Below are 12,689 nucleotides of genomic sequence, written 5' to 3'. Positions count from 1 at the left end.
CTTTAGTCATGCTGGGCTGCGGTTTCCGTGGTAAGCAGCTGGCAGCGTCACCTTGGCCAGCGTCACGTCACATGATGTGAGAAATGAGGCAAAACGAGTCGAAGAGGCTTCTTTAGAAACCTTTTAGGAAAGTGAAGCTCTAGAAATAAGAAAATATCTGATTACCACGTATGTTCCTAACAGAGCACTTCGCTCTCAGACTGCAGGTCTGCTGGTGGTTCCTAGAGTCTCTAAAAGCAGAATGGGAGGCAGATCCTTTAGCTATCAGGCTCCTCTCCTGTGGAACCAACTCCCAGTTTTGGTCCGTGAGGCAGACACCCCGTCTACTTTTAAGACTAATCTTAAAACTTTCCTTTGTGAAAAAGTTTATAGTCAGAGTGGCTCATGTTACCCTGAGCTACCTCTATAGTTATGCTGCTACAGGCTTAGGCTACTGGAGGACATCAGGGTCTATTTCTCTCTCTCTGCTGAGTTCTCCTACTGCTCTCCAATCTGCATTAATTGTTATTTCAACTTTTAATTTCATGTTAAAAGGTGAACGCTGCAAGTCAATGACTGGATGCAAACTGCTCAGTTTCCTTATACAAAAAAATTAAATCTGTGCCTGGATGGTTTGATTTAATTGACTTTGCAGAGAGATAATATCTGTTGTGACGTGTCGCTACATAAATAAACTAAACTGGAAACACGGAGCATCGCGGGCAGAGCCACCGTCTCCATCTCGATGCATCACTGCGACCTACAAGCAGCACCCAGCTGGAGTCAAAATCCAGAGCAGCGTCTGCTCTAAATCTTTTATTTTTAACTCCCGGGGCTCTTCTCACATCTCTGATCAGAACCAGAAGCCGGCAGGTTTCACAGGAGAGAGGCAGCAGGAAAGACAGACACTCAGCTTCCAGTTTGAAAAGCAGAACCGGGCAATTTCACAGAAACCGTTACAAACTGGATCTAACAAACCGTCAGGATGGTTCTAGTCAAGCAGAAATAAACCAAACAAGCAGCAGATTGAGTCCCGAACAGGGTGGCTAGTAAAAATATGAGATCTGAGGAAGATCCGGGATGAAGAGGAGGGAGCGAACATGTTTCCTGCTGGTTAACTCAACCCTAAAACATATTCTTCAGGTTTTATTCAGCACAACAAGATACGATCACGCCTGACTGGACGCCGCGGGTTTCCTCAGAGCAGTTAGTTAGAAAGCATTAAAAAAATGTTCTCTTCTCTGACAGGAACTTTATGTTTGATGAGCGACAACAGGAAGCTCCGCTGTCCAGAACATGTTCAGGATCACAACCATTCTGCTTCCTTCATCTCCTGCACTGCAAAAAGGGAAAATGTTCTTCAGTGTATTTATCCTTGATCTGAGCAGTTTAAATGATCTCCCAATGGAATAAAGGTTTTGGCCTTAAAATAGGAACAATTCATCTCCATCATCTTATTTCTACTGCAGTGTGTCTAATCATCTTATTTTAGAGATAAATACTCATTCCAGTGGGAGATAATCTTATATAGCTGCTCAAATCAAGGACAAATGCACTAATTTCAAGAAGATTTGACTTATTTTCAGTTCCATTTTTGCAGTGCATGAAGTCTCAGAACCACAAACAACCAACCGTAGTCCAAAGCAAAACCCAACGCTGATATAATTCAGTCATTAAGCAAGCAATCAATATGTTTTCTCCACTATACGGTATTGTGCATAAGTCTTAAATCATCCCTCATTTCTTTTTCAGAAAGGCTGAAAAAGTTCTGGTTGAGACAAACTTAGATGGTGACATGAAGGAAATGTGTGTGTGTGTGTGTGTGTGTGTGTGTGTGGGGGGGGGGGGGGGGTGGTTTAAGACTTGTGGCCAAAACTGTGAGATTTCCATCAGTTTTCTCCAGAGCAAAGCAATTGGCTCCAGCATTTAGACGGAGCCGAGGCGCCATGCGAGCAGCTCAGACCTGGAAGTGGAGGATGATGGTCCAGATGAGTCCTAACGTCAGTTTGGGGTTCCCGTCGGTGATGTCGTCGTTCCGGATGTTCACCAGTTTTACCTGAACAATGAAAAAACAGGACGACAGTGAGTTTTAGAGCTGATTACACGAGTCTAACGGAGCTCATTCAGGCTCATCTGGCTGCATAACGAAGACCAGCAGTTAAAGTCCGACAAAGTGGAGAAGGAGAGAAGCTCCTTTAGCTCCACCGGCGACCAGAGATGATATATTTCTGCAGTTTGATACCAGACGCAGATCTTCAGCGAAACAGAACAAGCCAACAGAGTTCAGGTTCTGATGTGTGAAGAGCACTGCAAAAACGGAACTAAAAATAAGTAAATTTTTCTTTAATTAGTGCATTTATCCTTGATTTGAGCAGGTAAATAACACTACCTGCCAATGGAATGAGATTTTTGCACTGAAATAGGAACAATTCATCTCTATCATTTTATTTCAGGTGCAGTTTCTCTAATTATCTTAGTTTAGGGGTCAAAATACTCACTCCATGGGCAAACCATCTTATTTACCTGCTCAAATCAAGGATAAATGCACTAATATGAAGAATATTTGACTTGTTTTTAGTTCCGTTTTTGCTGTGAGAAACCAGCAGCCATGCAGGTCAGCGTGAACCGCTCCCTGAAATCACTCGCTACGTCAAACATGGCCATGTTTAAATGATAAAAAGAGGAATTAAATAACAGATTCATGCTGTTTCACACGGGGAATTGACACATCAATTATATATTTCTCTAAACGAGGGCCAATTTGTCTCCTACTGATTGGTGTTGGACCATCTCACTGCAAAAAGGGAACTAAAAGTAAAGTTTTCTTGAAATTATTGTTTTCTTTCCTTGATTTGAGCAGGTAAATAAAATTATTTCACAATTTAATATGATTTTGGCATTTAAAAAAAAACCACTTCATCTCTGTCATCTTATTTCAAGTGCAGTACGTCTAATTATCCTATTTATGGGGTAGAAATACTCATTCAACTGGGAAAGAGTCTTATTCAGCTGCTCAAACCAAGGAAAAATAAACAAATTTTAAGAAAACTTCCCTTACTTTTGGTTCTCTTTTTGCAGTATAAATGAACAGAATGTTTGTTTAACCGTTAAGGGCATAAAAGTTAAAGAAAGGTGTGATAACCTGGTTTCATAACCAGTCTTCAGTCTTTCAGCTGCTCACGCGTCGTATTTGCTCTGGATATCAGGAAAACCTGTCAGACTGTGAGGACGATCCGACAGCCTTTCAGTCGGGTTTGGTTCCGGATCCAGCCGGTAAGCTAACTTTACCTTTTCCCCTGGAGATTCTGGCAGATTTGGATGCTTAATCTTTATTGACACTTTTGGGTCAGAACTGCCTGATACTAAGAACTGTTCTGATCTCATTTGCCTTAAAAGAAAAACCCGGTTTGATCTGAAGACACAGAACCCCAGACCATGACACTGCCAACGCCGTGCTTCACCGTGGGTCTGGTGTTCTTTTACAGATACTCTGGCACTTTGAGCCAAAAGTCTAAATTTTGTTTAATCAGGTCATAATCCAGATACAGATTTCATCCAGAACCAGTAGAACCACAGCTTGGTGAAAAACGGCTGGCCTTTTTTGAATCCATTAAGGCTGAAAGCTAAAACTGAACCAAATGGGCTTTATTCAATCACAAGGCTGAAGCTCCCCACACTTACCGTATGTTTCGGACTATAAGGCGCATTTAAAATCCTTTCTTAAAATATTCTCAAAAATTGATGGTGCACCTTGACTGATTTTATGTCGTACAAGACCTTCAAAAATCTGTTAAAATGTGTAAATACGATTTTGGTTAGCAATGAAGCTGCTCCGCTCGATGGATATTTGGAGTATTACGGTCATTGAGCTATATAATACACTGGAGTGCTGATTTAGCTGAAAAACTGAAGTCACTGGCCGCCATCTTGCTACTCCCTACTCTCACAGAATCCCACAGGATTTGGCTGCAACAACAAGCAGTTTTCTGGCTGAGTGAAAACGTTTCACAGGTAATTCTACAGTCAGTGGATGTACGAACACTATCAACTACTAGGAAATTAGGTGCTGAAATATTTTACATGTTATTCATATTAAATATATATGTATATATAAGTATGTGTATATGTATATATATGTATACATATATGTAAATATATGTTTTGTATATTGTTATTTATATATTTATAAATGTTATATATATTTATTTTATGAATATATTTATTCATTTAAATATATATATTTAAATGAATAAAATGCAAAATATTTCAGCACATGACTTTCTCAGTACTTGATAGTTTTAGAACATAACATAAAACTATATGGCATTTGACATTTTAAAAGTCTTAAGCCCCCCCTGAACATGAGAAAATCCTCGTTATTCGATGCTGTAGCGCACATATTCCTTAGTTACTGGGGGAAAATAGGGAGTACCAATATGGCGGCTGGTGGCTTCACAGCGACTCGTTCTAACAGCGGCTATCAGCACTCCAGTGTATTATATAGCTCAGTGGTTACGGTACACTGTGTCACTACCTGAGGACCCCTGAGCTGTCTACCAGACTGCCTGACTGTAATGTCTAAACTAGAAGTGCATTCATGTAAGGCAGCCTGGAGTACGTGCTAGCAACAATAAACCTAGTAAGTTAATTTAATATAAAAGTTTATTTTGGCCTTATGTCAGAAACAGGGCAGTGTAGTCCAGCTACTCTGTCCTCCTGACAGAGACGGATAGAGAGCTGTGGACGTGGAGGAGAGATATTACACACTTGGAGGAATATTTAATGCGCCTTATGGTCCAGAAAATACGGTATACAAGCCGGGTTATTCTACCTCGAGCTTTTCTATCCCCCCACATTTTGTTTAACCATACAGGATATCTGTGTTTGTGCACATGAAGAGCGTGAGGACCGTTACCTGTCTCTGTTTGAGGAAGTCCAGCGCTATTTGGACATTCTGCAGTCGATGGAATCTCATCCGTCCCTTTTCCCTGGGCTGAAACAGAGCAGAGCAGACAAACCCGACGTGAGAACAGAGACGTGGCCTCCGAGGCAGGAACTACGGTGACTAAAGTCCATGCTGTGACGTTTGACACGACCAAACGATCCACCAGGGGGCGCCGTCCTCGACGCCGGCTGTTAGAAACATGCAGAACGCGTGGAGCAAACGGAGGCTGGTTGTTGTTTTTTTTCAGCTGCTAACGTCACTCTGCCTCCTTCCCATCGTCTGTCGCTACGTCGTCCCGGATAAAGTCGATAAAGGATAAAGTGTTAAAGGTTCAGTTTAAAGGCAGGAGATGGGACAACCAGATGTGCAAGATGCAGATGTGAGTTCACTCAGGATTAATAACAGAAAACAAGAAGAGCGAAGCTGCCGGCTGTTTTGCATTTCCTCACTGCAAAAAAAGGAAACTAAAGTAAAAGTAAAATGTTCTTGAAGTTTGTGTATTTTTCCTCAGGTAAATAAGACTATTTGCCAATGAAATTAGTATTTTTACCTCAAAAATAGGAATTAGAAATCCTGCCCTTGAAATAAACTGGAGATTCATTGTTTCTATTTTAGGGGTAAAAATATTTATCCATTGGCAAATAGTCTTATTTGTCTTCTCAAATCACGCAAAAATACATTAATTTCAAGAAAATTTTACTTACTTTTAGTTCCCTTTTTGCAGTGCTTAATCGTAAATGTTGCTGTGTCGGACTTTACTCTATTTTTTGGGTCAAATCTATTTAATTTATTTGCTAAATCTTGTTTATTTTAGTGCCTTTTTACCATTTATTTGTGTCTGACCTTACGTTTTGTTAAATCTTTGTCCAATCTTATTTCTTTATCCAGTCTCGTATCTCATCCTGTTGAACTTCTGCCGTATTCGTCTACTCTGCATTTACTTTCCTAATCGGATTAAACTTTTATGTCAAGTCTTGGGAAATGCGAGTCTTAAAAATGCAGAATAAATTAAAAACATTAAATTTCTCTCTCTGAACACAACTATATTTTATATATTAGCCACATTTGTGGTGCAGAACAGCCGAGCTCTTATTCGTGACCCGTGTGCATTCCGGTTGTTGTCGGCCCTGTGCCACAGCACGCTCATGCAGCCTCACAGCGCCCCCTGCAGGGCGGAGGGCGCCACTGACAGGTCAGCGGTGGCTCGCATTCAAACGTACTCCCTGAGCTCCTTCCTCCTCCTCCTCTTCGTCGTCCTCCTCCTCTCCTCTGAGCAGGATGAGAGGCGGGGCTCGACAAGCGTACGCCCTCTTAGGGGCGAGGCCGCCCTTTTGTTGCTACGGTAGCAGGGATGGAAACGAACAGAGACAGTAGAGGGGGATGAAAAAATTATAAAGAAGCAATGAAATAAAACACTGCAAAAAAGAACTAAAAGTAAGTGAATTTTTCTTGAAATCATTGTAATTTTCCTTGATTAGAGCAGGTAAATCAGACTATTTGCCAATGGAATGAGATTTTTGCACTTAAAATAGGAACAATTCATCTCCATTGTCTTATTTCAATTGCAGGATGTCTAATTATCTTATTTTAGAGATGAATTGTTCCTATTTTAAGTGCGAAAATCTCATTCCATTGGCAAATAGTCTTATCTACCTGCTCAAATCAAGGAAAAATTCACTAATTTCAAGACATTTTTTGCTTATTTTTAGTTCCTTTTTTGCAGTGAAAGGATGCAATAAAGTAAATGTCTGATGAAAAGTTTCTTCTGCAGTTTTCAGAGGTGTGAGCCTGGACTCTGCACAGAACTGAACTTTATGTCCATTTCACATCATTATGTTGCTGAACTTTTATGATTGATTTAAAAGTACACAACTGAATGTTTACTGCATTTTTGCACCATTATTATTATCTTGCACTGTCAACATTGAACTTTTCAAATTAATGTCTTTTTTTTGCACCATTATCTTTGCACTACAAACATGGTGGAACATTCTTCTGCACACTTTTTAAAATAAACTGTTTTTCTCCTGCACTGTTACATTCTTATCACTGCTCTAAGTCTACAGGATCAACTCCACCTCGTCTTGTGCCAGTCTGACTCTGATTCAGTTTAAGGTCCTAAACAGAATACATTATTCTAAAGCTAAACAAGTGATGCATGTGACAGGCGTTCTCTGTCACCAGCCAGTCATTCACAGACGTTTTCTTTCCTGTCCCAGATTAAGCTCATTCTGCTCCTCTTTCCACAATACTTTTACAAAAGCTCTAAACAAACTGGTGCGTCAGAATCCTTTAACCTCCATCCTTGGTGTGCTTGAAGAATTCACACACTTCAACAGGGAAAGCAGCCTGCAGACGCATTTTACTCCAGTGGAAGGATGAGAATCCTCCCCTGACTCCTGGCTGAAGGATTTAATGTCACTCCAACACTTAGAAAACACCAAGTACAGCATTAGGGGGTTTGCCGACACATTTTTATAAAACTTGGAATCCTTAATTGATTCAATTCCCTCCTTAGATGATTAAAGTAGATGATTCACTGGCTTAACTCCTTTTTAATTGAATCACCCCTATTTTTTTTTTGGAGAGAGGCCAGTGGTTGGTTTGATAAATGATAAACAGACTGAACTTATAAAGCTTATGTAGCTTTTCCAGTCATGCTGACCACCCAGAGCACTGTGACGATTTGGTGGTCAAAGATTGTTATAGTTACACTTCTGATTTTGTCCTCCAAGCATTTCAGATCCCTCCTCTAAATGTTGCTTTTTCATTTATCATCATCATCCTCATTATTATTATTATTATTATTATTATTATTATTATTATTATTATTATCATCATCATCATCTTTTTTATTTTATTGTTGGATTTTGTTTGCTGGTTTGGTAACCGGTCGCCCCTCCTGTTTTCTTCGTTGAGGGCGAGAGAGTCATGTTTGCTCATTGTTAACATTACTCACTGGATTTTGTTTGTATGTTGGGGGGGGGGGGGTCGTATCTGCATGTAAAGACATGTATTGTATCCTTATAACCCAATTAAAATATATAAGTCTAAGTCTAAATATTGTGATCTGTAATTATCAGAAACAGAAGCTGGAGGCTCAGTCTGGGATCCTCAGATGATCCTAAGAACAGCCTGTTGGTCATTTTGTCCCTGTTGTTGTTGTTCTGGACCCCCCCCCCCCCCCTTCCCTCCAGAACAAACTGTCAGGTTCTGTTAGGTGGATCTGTCCCTCTGGAGGAACGCAGTCAGCATCCTGGATGAGTTTGAGCCCAACAGAACAGAGTCAGCAGTCAGTCTGTGTTCGTCTGCGTGACTCTAACCGACTCTAACAGCCGTCCTCATCAGAACCGGCTGGAGGTGCTAATCTGACTTTTAAAGTTCGTCAACCGCTGCTCTTCTCCTGAGGAGACTCGTTAGAAGTTAGGGTTGGAGCCTAAAGGGGGGGAAAAAGTGTTTTCTCGTACCAACGTGACTCCAGAGAGGACCTCCAGCAGGGAGATCAGGTTGTGTCCGTCCCTCAGGTCCTCATACAGGTCGGTGATGTGCTTCCTCACCTGGATGACAGGTGCAGAGGGGAGAGAAAGAGGAGCGTTAGCAGCAAAGCCATCCGTCTGACCCCATCCACCCCCCCGCTGACGGCCGGAGCTCCAGCTGCAGCCCCACAGCGACTCGCTTTCAAAGTCACAGTATCTTTATTAGGCTTCAGAGAAATTTGCCTTGGATACAAGGATCAGCTGCATACATATCAGTCACTAATAACATAAATCTTAGTAAAATAATAAACATACTACAGTAGCAACAGTTCATAAATCACAAACATATTAAAACCGTGCAAATCAACCTTTAAAAATAGAATAATTTCAAACACCACTGCCCTCCCAGTTTTAGTTTTAGTGACGTTTTCAGGTCCGACGGAGCGGCTGATCCAGCAGACAAATTTATAAAATATATAAAATAACTGTTACAGATATTTAAAGAAAAAAAAAACTGAACAAGGCCTTTGTTGGGCAGTAATATAAAGCTTGGTACTCCACATTATTCCAGACATTTTGAGCTGAGAAAGCTTTCTGGATGAGGAGCGAAACATCTTCAAAGTTCGGGGAAAAAAGTCCAGTTGTTTTGTTTTTTAACTTTTTTTGGAATGACCATGACCTGGATGACTGAGAATCTTCACCAGTGTATTTAAACCTGAATCTCTTCTTTTTTTATTCTGTTTTTTTTTTTTATAAAAAAGTTTGAGAACATGAGTGCACATAAATAGGAAGAATCGTTTGTTTTTGTTTTTATGCCAAATTCCTGCAGAAGCAGACAGAGATGCATTTATCAGTCACTAATAACATAAATCTTAGTAAAATAATAAATATACTACAGTACCAACAGTTCATAAATCACAGTTCAACTAAAACAATCATATTAAAACGGTACAAATCAACCTTTAAAAATAGAATAATTTCAAACACCACTGCCCGTTTTCAGGCCCGATGGAGCGATTGATCCAGCAGACAAATTTATAAAAATATATAAAATGACTGTTACAAATATTTAAAGAAAAAAAACCTTAACAAGGTTTTTGTTGGGCAGTAGTATAAAGCTTGGTACTACACATTACTTCAGACATTTTGAACTGAGAAAGCTTTCTGGATGGGGAGCGAAACATCTTCAAACTTTGGAAAAAAAAGTCCAGCATATTTAAACCTGAATCTCTTCTTTTTTTATTCTGTTTTTTTTTTTTAGTTTGAGAACATGAACTAAAATAAGAATTGTTTTGTTGTTTTTTTGCCAAATTCCTGCAGAAGCAGACAGAGATGCTTTTATTTTCCCATTAAAGCGAAGCTGAAGCTGCAGGACGGCGCCTGTAACGCCCGCAGCCGACCAGCAGAGGGCAGCATCCGGTTAAAATGTTGCTCACACCACATCTCCACTAATTAGGTTTCATGGAGCAGCACTGATTCTCCTCTCTGTGTGTCACCATCATCCGGTGTCTGTGGGTCTGCAGCTTCAGGGCGGAGCGTTAACGAGACGAAGAACCTGAGCTGCTGCAAACGAGGCCACGCTCTCCTCTAATTGGGTTTAATCGGGCCAGAGCTTCTGGTTAATTTCCAGTCAACCTAACTGGGAGATTTACAGGAAACTCAACACAGCTAATGATCATTTGGACCATCCCTCTGTTTTCTCCAACTATACCTCCCCTTCTTCCATTTTCTGTCCCGCTAACAGCAAATGTACCTAAACGGCTGCATCTGTGTCTCCTGAAATACGACCGATCAGATATTTAACAGACTGAGATCTGAACACGGAGCAAACTGACATCCTGGGACACGCCGCTGGTTCTTTTCAGGAGAAATTATAAAAAAAAAATGTGCTCATTTATTGCAAATATCCCACACACGTGTGAAAACTTGGCCATGTTTTATAAAACAGCCTCTGGTTTCCTAATCCTGGGCTGAATAAACGAGCTGCAGGGTCAGAAGCTCCTGTTTACACGGGCGCTGTGTAAACACACACCTGTTGGCACCCTGCACACCTGAGCGACCGCAGGCATTCCAGACGGCAAAGCAAACAGGAAGCGGCTGACGTCGCCCTGTGGGGAGCCGGGAACAGAGCTCGCTCAGCTGGATGTTTTTTATTTCTCTGCTTTATTTCTGCATTTGCTTTTCCACGCAGGCTGGAGGTTTGCAGAATAAACAGTTTCAGCTCCAAGAAGCAGCAAAGTGGGGACATCTGCACACAGCGCTGAGGGGCTACCAGTACCTGGTTTAAGGACCAAGGTGTCCCTGTTCTTAAAGGGCCAGCGCACTCTCCTGACCTCAACATCACAGAACATCTCTGGGTTATTGTGAAGAGGAAGATGTGAAATGTATCAGTCTGTGTGTAATGAATTAATATAATACACAAGTTTCACTTTTTGAATGGAATTGGTGGAAGAAATAATACATTTTTTCACGATATTCTAATTATACGACCAGCACCTGTAAGACCAGTAACCACAGGACTGAAATTTATTTTTTGCATCATTATGCTGCACTGCCAACGATACTGAACTTTTATAATCCATTTAAATTTAAAAGTAGACAACTGAACGTTTACTAAATTATTATTATTTTGCACTGCCAACATTGAAATTAATGCCTTGTTTTTTGCACCATTACCTTTGCACTATAAACATGGTGGAACATTCTTCTGCACACTTTTTATAAAAACTGTTATTCTCCTGCATTTTTGCATTCTTATCACTGCTGCACTTTATATTGTAATGTTACTTTATCTCAATTACAATCTCATTACATTGTTGTAAGCTGTAGGAAACGAAATTTGGTTTTGTATGCACTCTGTACATAAAAAATTAAAATAAAGTTTGTCTAAGTTTTAGAAATCAGACATTTTCTCATCACACGGTTAGAGACGATAAACTTTAACCAGATTCTCATCTCTTTTCTGCTGCTTCTTTCTCCTCCTTCAGCGCCAAACCTTTATTTAACATCTCACTGCAAAAAGGAACTAAAAGTGAGTAAAACTTTCATAAAATGAGTGTATTTTGGCTCGGATTTGAGCAGGCGAATAAAATTATCCGCCAATGGAATAAGATTTTTACACTTAAAACAGGAACAACTCATCTCTATCGTCAAATTTCAAGCGCAGTTTATCTAATTATCTTTTTTTAAAGAGTAAAAATACTTATTCCATTGGTAGATCTTATTTATCTGTTCAAATCCAAGGCAAATTACACTTATTTCAAGAAGATTTTACTTACTTTTTCTCCCTTTTTGCAGTGCAATGTGTGAAACCTGCAACCGCTCTCCTGGAAATCAGTTTTCTGCACCAATATTCATGTATTTATACTGGTTACAGTTAATTATATGTCAGAAATAGGTTTGAATTACTCTGTTTCTCAACAAGCTGCCATTTTAGTTTATATTCATTAGAAAAAAACTCAATATTTAATCTATACGGTAGAAGAACAAGCAGCTTTTTGCATTTAATCCTGACGTTTTAGTGCTTTTTAAAGCTGCAGCGGCATGAATTCTCCGTTTAAAGCTGGTTTCTCTGCAGCAGACCGGCCGCTCTCTAACTTTCCACCGCTGACCTACATTTCCTAACGGCGGTGTGTCCGGCTCTGCCAGCAGAGTCCGGGTTACGTTCCCGGGCCGGCCGCTGCATGCGCTGACAGTTGCCTCAGAGTTATGGGGTCAAGACCGACACTCCCTCGTCGGGTCATGTGACAGAAATACCCAGCATTCTCCTGGGGCCGCGGCGCTCGTTGTGAAACGACTGAACTGGACGGAGGAGGCAGAAATGCGAGGCGGGAGGGGAAGAACCGGCCCGGCCCGGGTCCTCCAGCTTTTCCACGCATCCCTGCTACAACTTTGTCTAAGCAGACAAAAGTTTAGAAAGTAAAGCTTTTAAAAGACAGACACCATCAGCCGATGTCTCCTCTCGTTAAAACTGTAAAGGCTAATCAGTCTAGTGACATTTTTATCTGCATAGAGCCTTTTTTGGTCTTTTCAGTCATGTTTCTTGCTCATAATTTTAAAACGGTGCTTTAATCACTGCAATAAGGGAACTAAAAGTAAGCAAAATCTTCTTGAAACGAGTGTATTTGTCCTTGATTTGAGCAGGTAAATAAGATTATCCACCACTGGAATGAGTATTTTTACCCCTAAAATAAGATTATTAGATAAACTGCACTGGAAATAAGATGATGGAGATGAGTTTCTATTTTAAGTGCAGAAATCTGTTAAGCTTGCTGCTCAAGTCAAGAACA

At 40.4% G+C, this 12,689-nt stretch overlaps 1 protein-coding gene across 6 annotated transcripts in view; it reads right to left on the bottom strand.

Annotated features, from left to right (window-relative positions):
- Positions 1–12,689, bottom strand: part of macf1a (microtubule actin crosslinking factor 1a) — a 315,238-nt gene that overhangs the window by 189,327 nt on the left and 113,222 nt on the right. For 4 of the 6 annotated variants that reach the window (XM_036145777.1, XM_036145780.1, XM_036145782.1 and 1 more), the window contains 4 exons: positions 8,392–8,481; positions 6,145–6,261; positions 4,895–4,972; positions 1,943–2,035 (listed from right to left, as the gene is read on the bottom strand). In XM_036145777.1, the coding sequence (XP_036001670.1) occupies positions 1,943–2,035; positions 4,895–4,972; positions 6,145–6,261; positions 8,392–8,481 (378 nt within the window). The remainder of the gene's footprint in view (positions 1–1,942; positions 2,036–4,894; positions 4,973–6,144; positions 6,262–8,391; positions 8,482–12,689) is intronic. The other 2 variants (XM_036145778.1, XM_036145779.1) reach the window with 1 other exon arrangement.

The sequence above is a fragment of the Fundulus heteroclitus genome, chromosome 13 (genome assembly GCF_011125445.2).
Source record: "Fundulus heteroclitus isolate FHET01 chromosome 13, MU-UCD_Fhet_4.1, whole genome shotgun sequence".
Classification (NCBI taxonomy): domain Eukaryota; kingdom Metazoa; phylum Chordata; class Actinopteri; order Cyprinodontiformes; family Fundulidae; genus Fundulus; species Fundulus heteroclitus.
The sequence above is the reverse complement of the archived record's forward strand: the minus strand, read 5'-3'. Positions and strand labels throughout refer to the sequence as shown.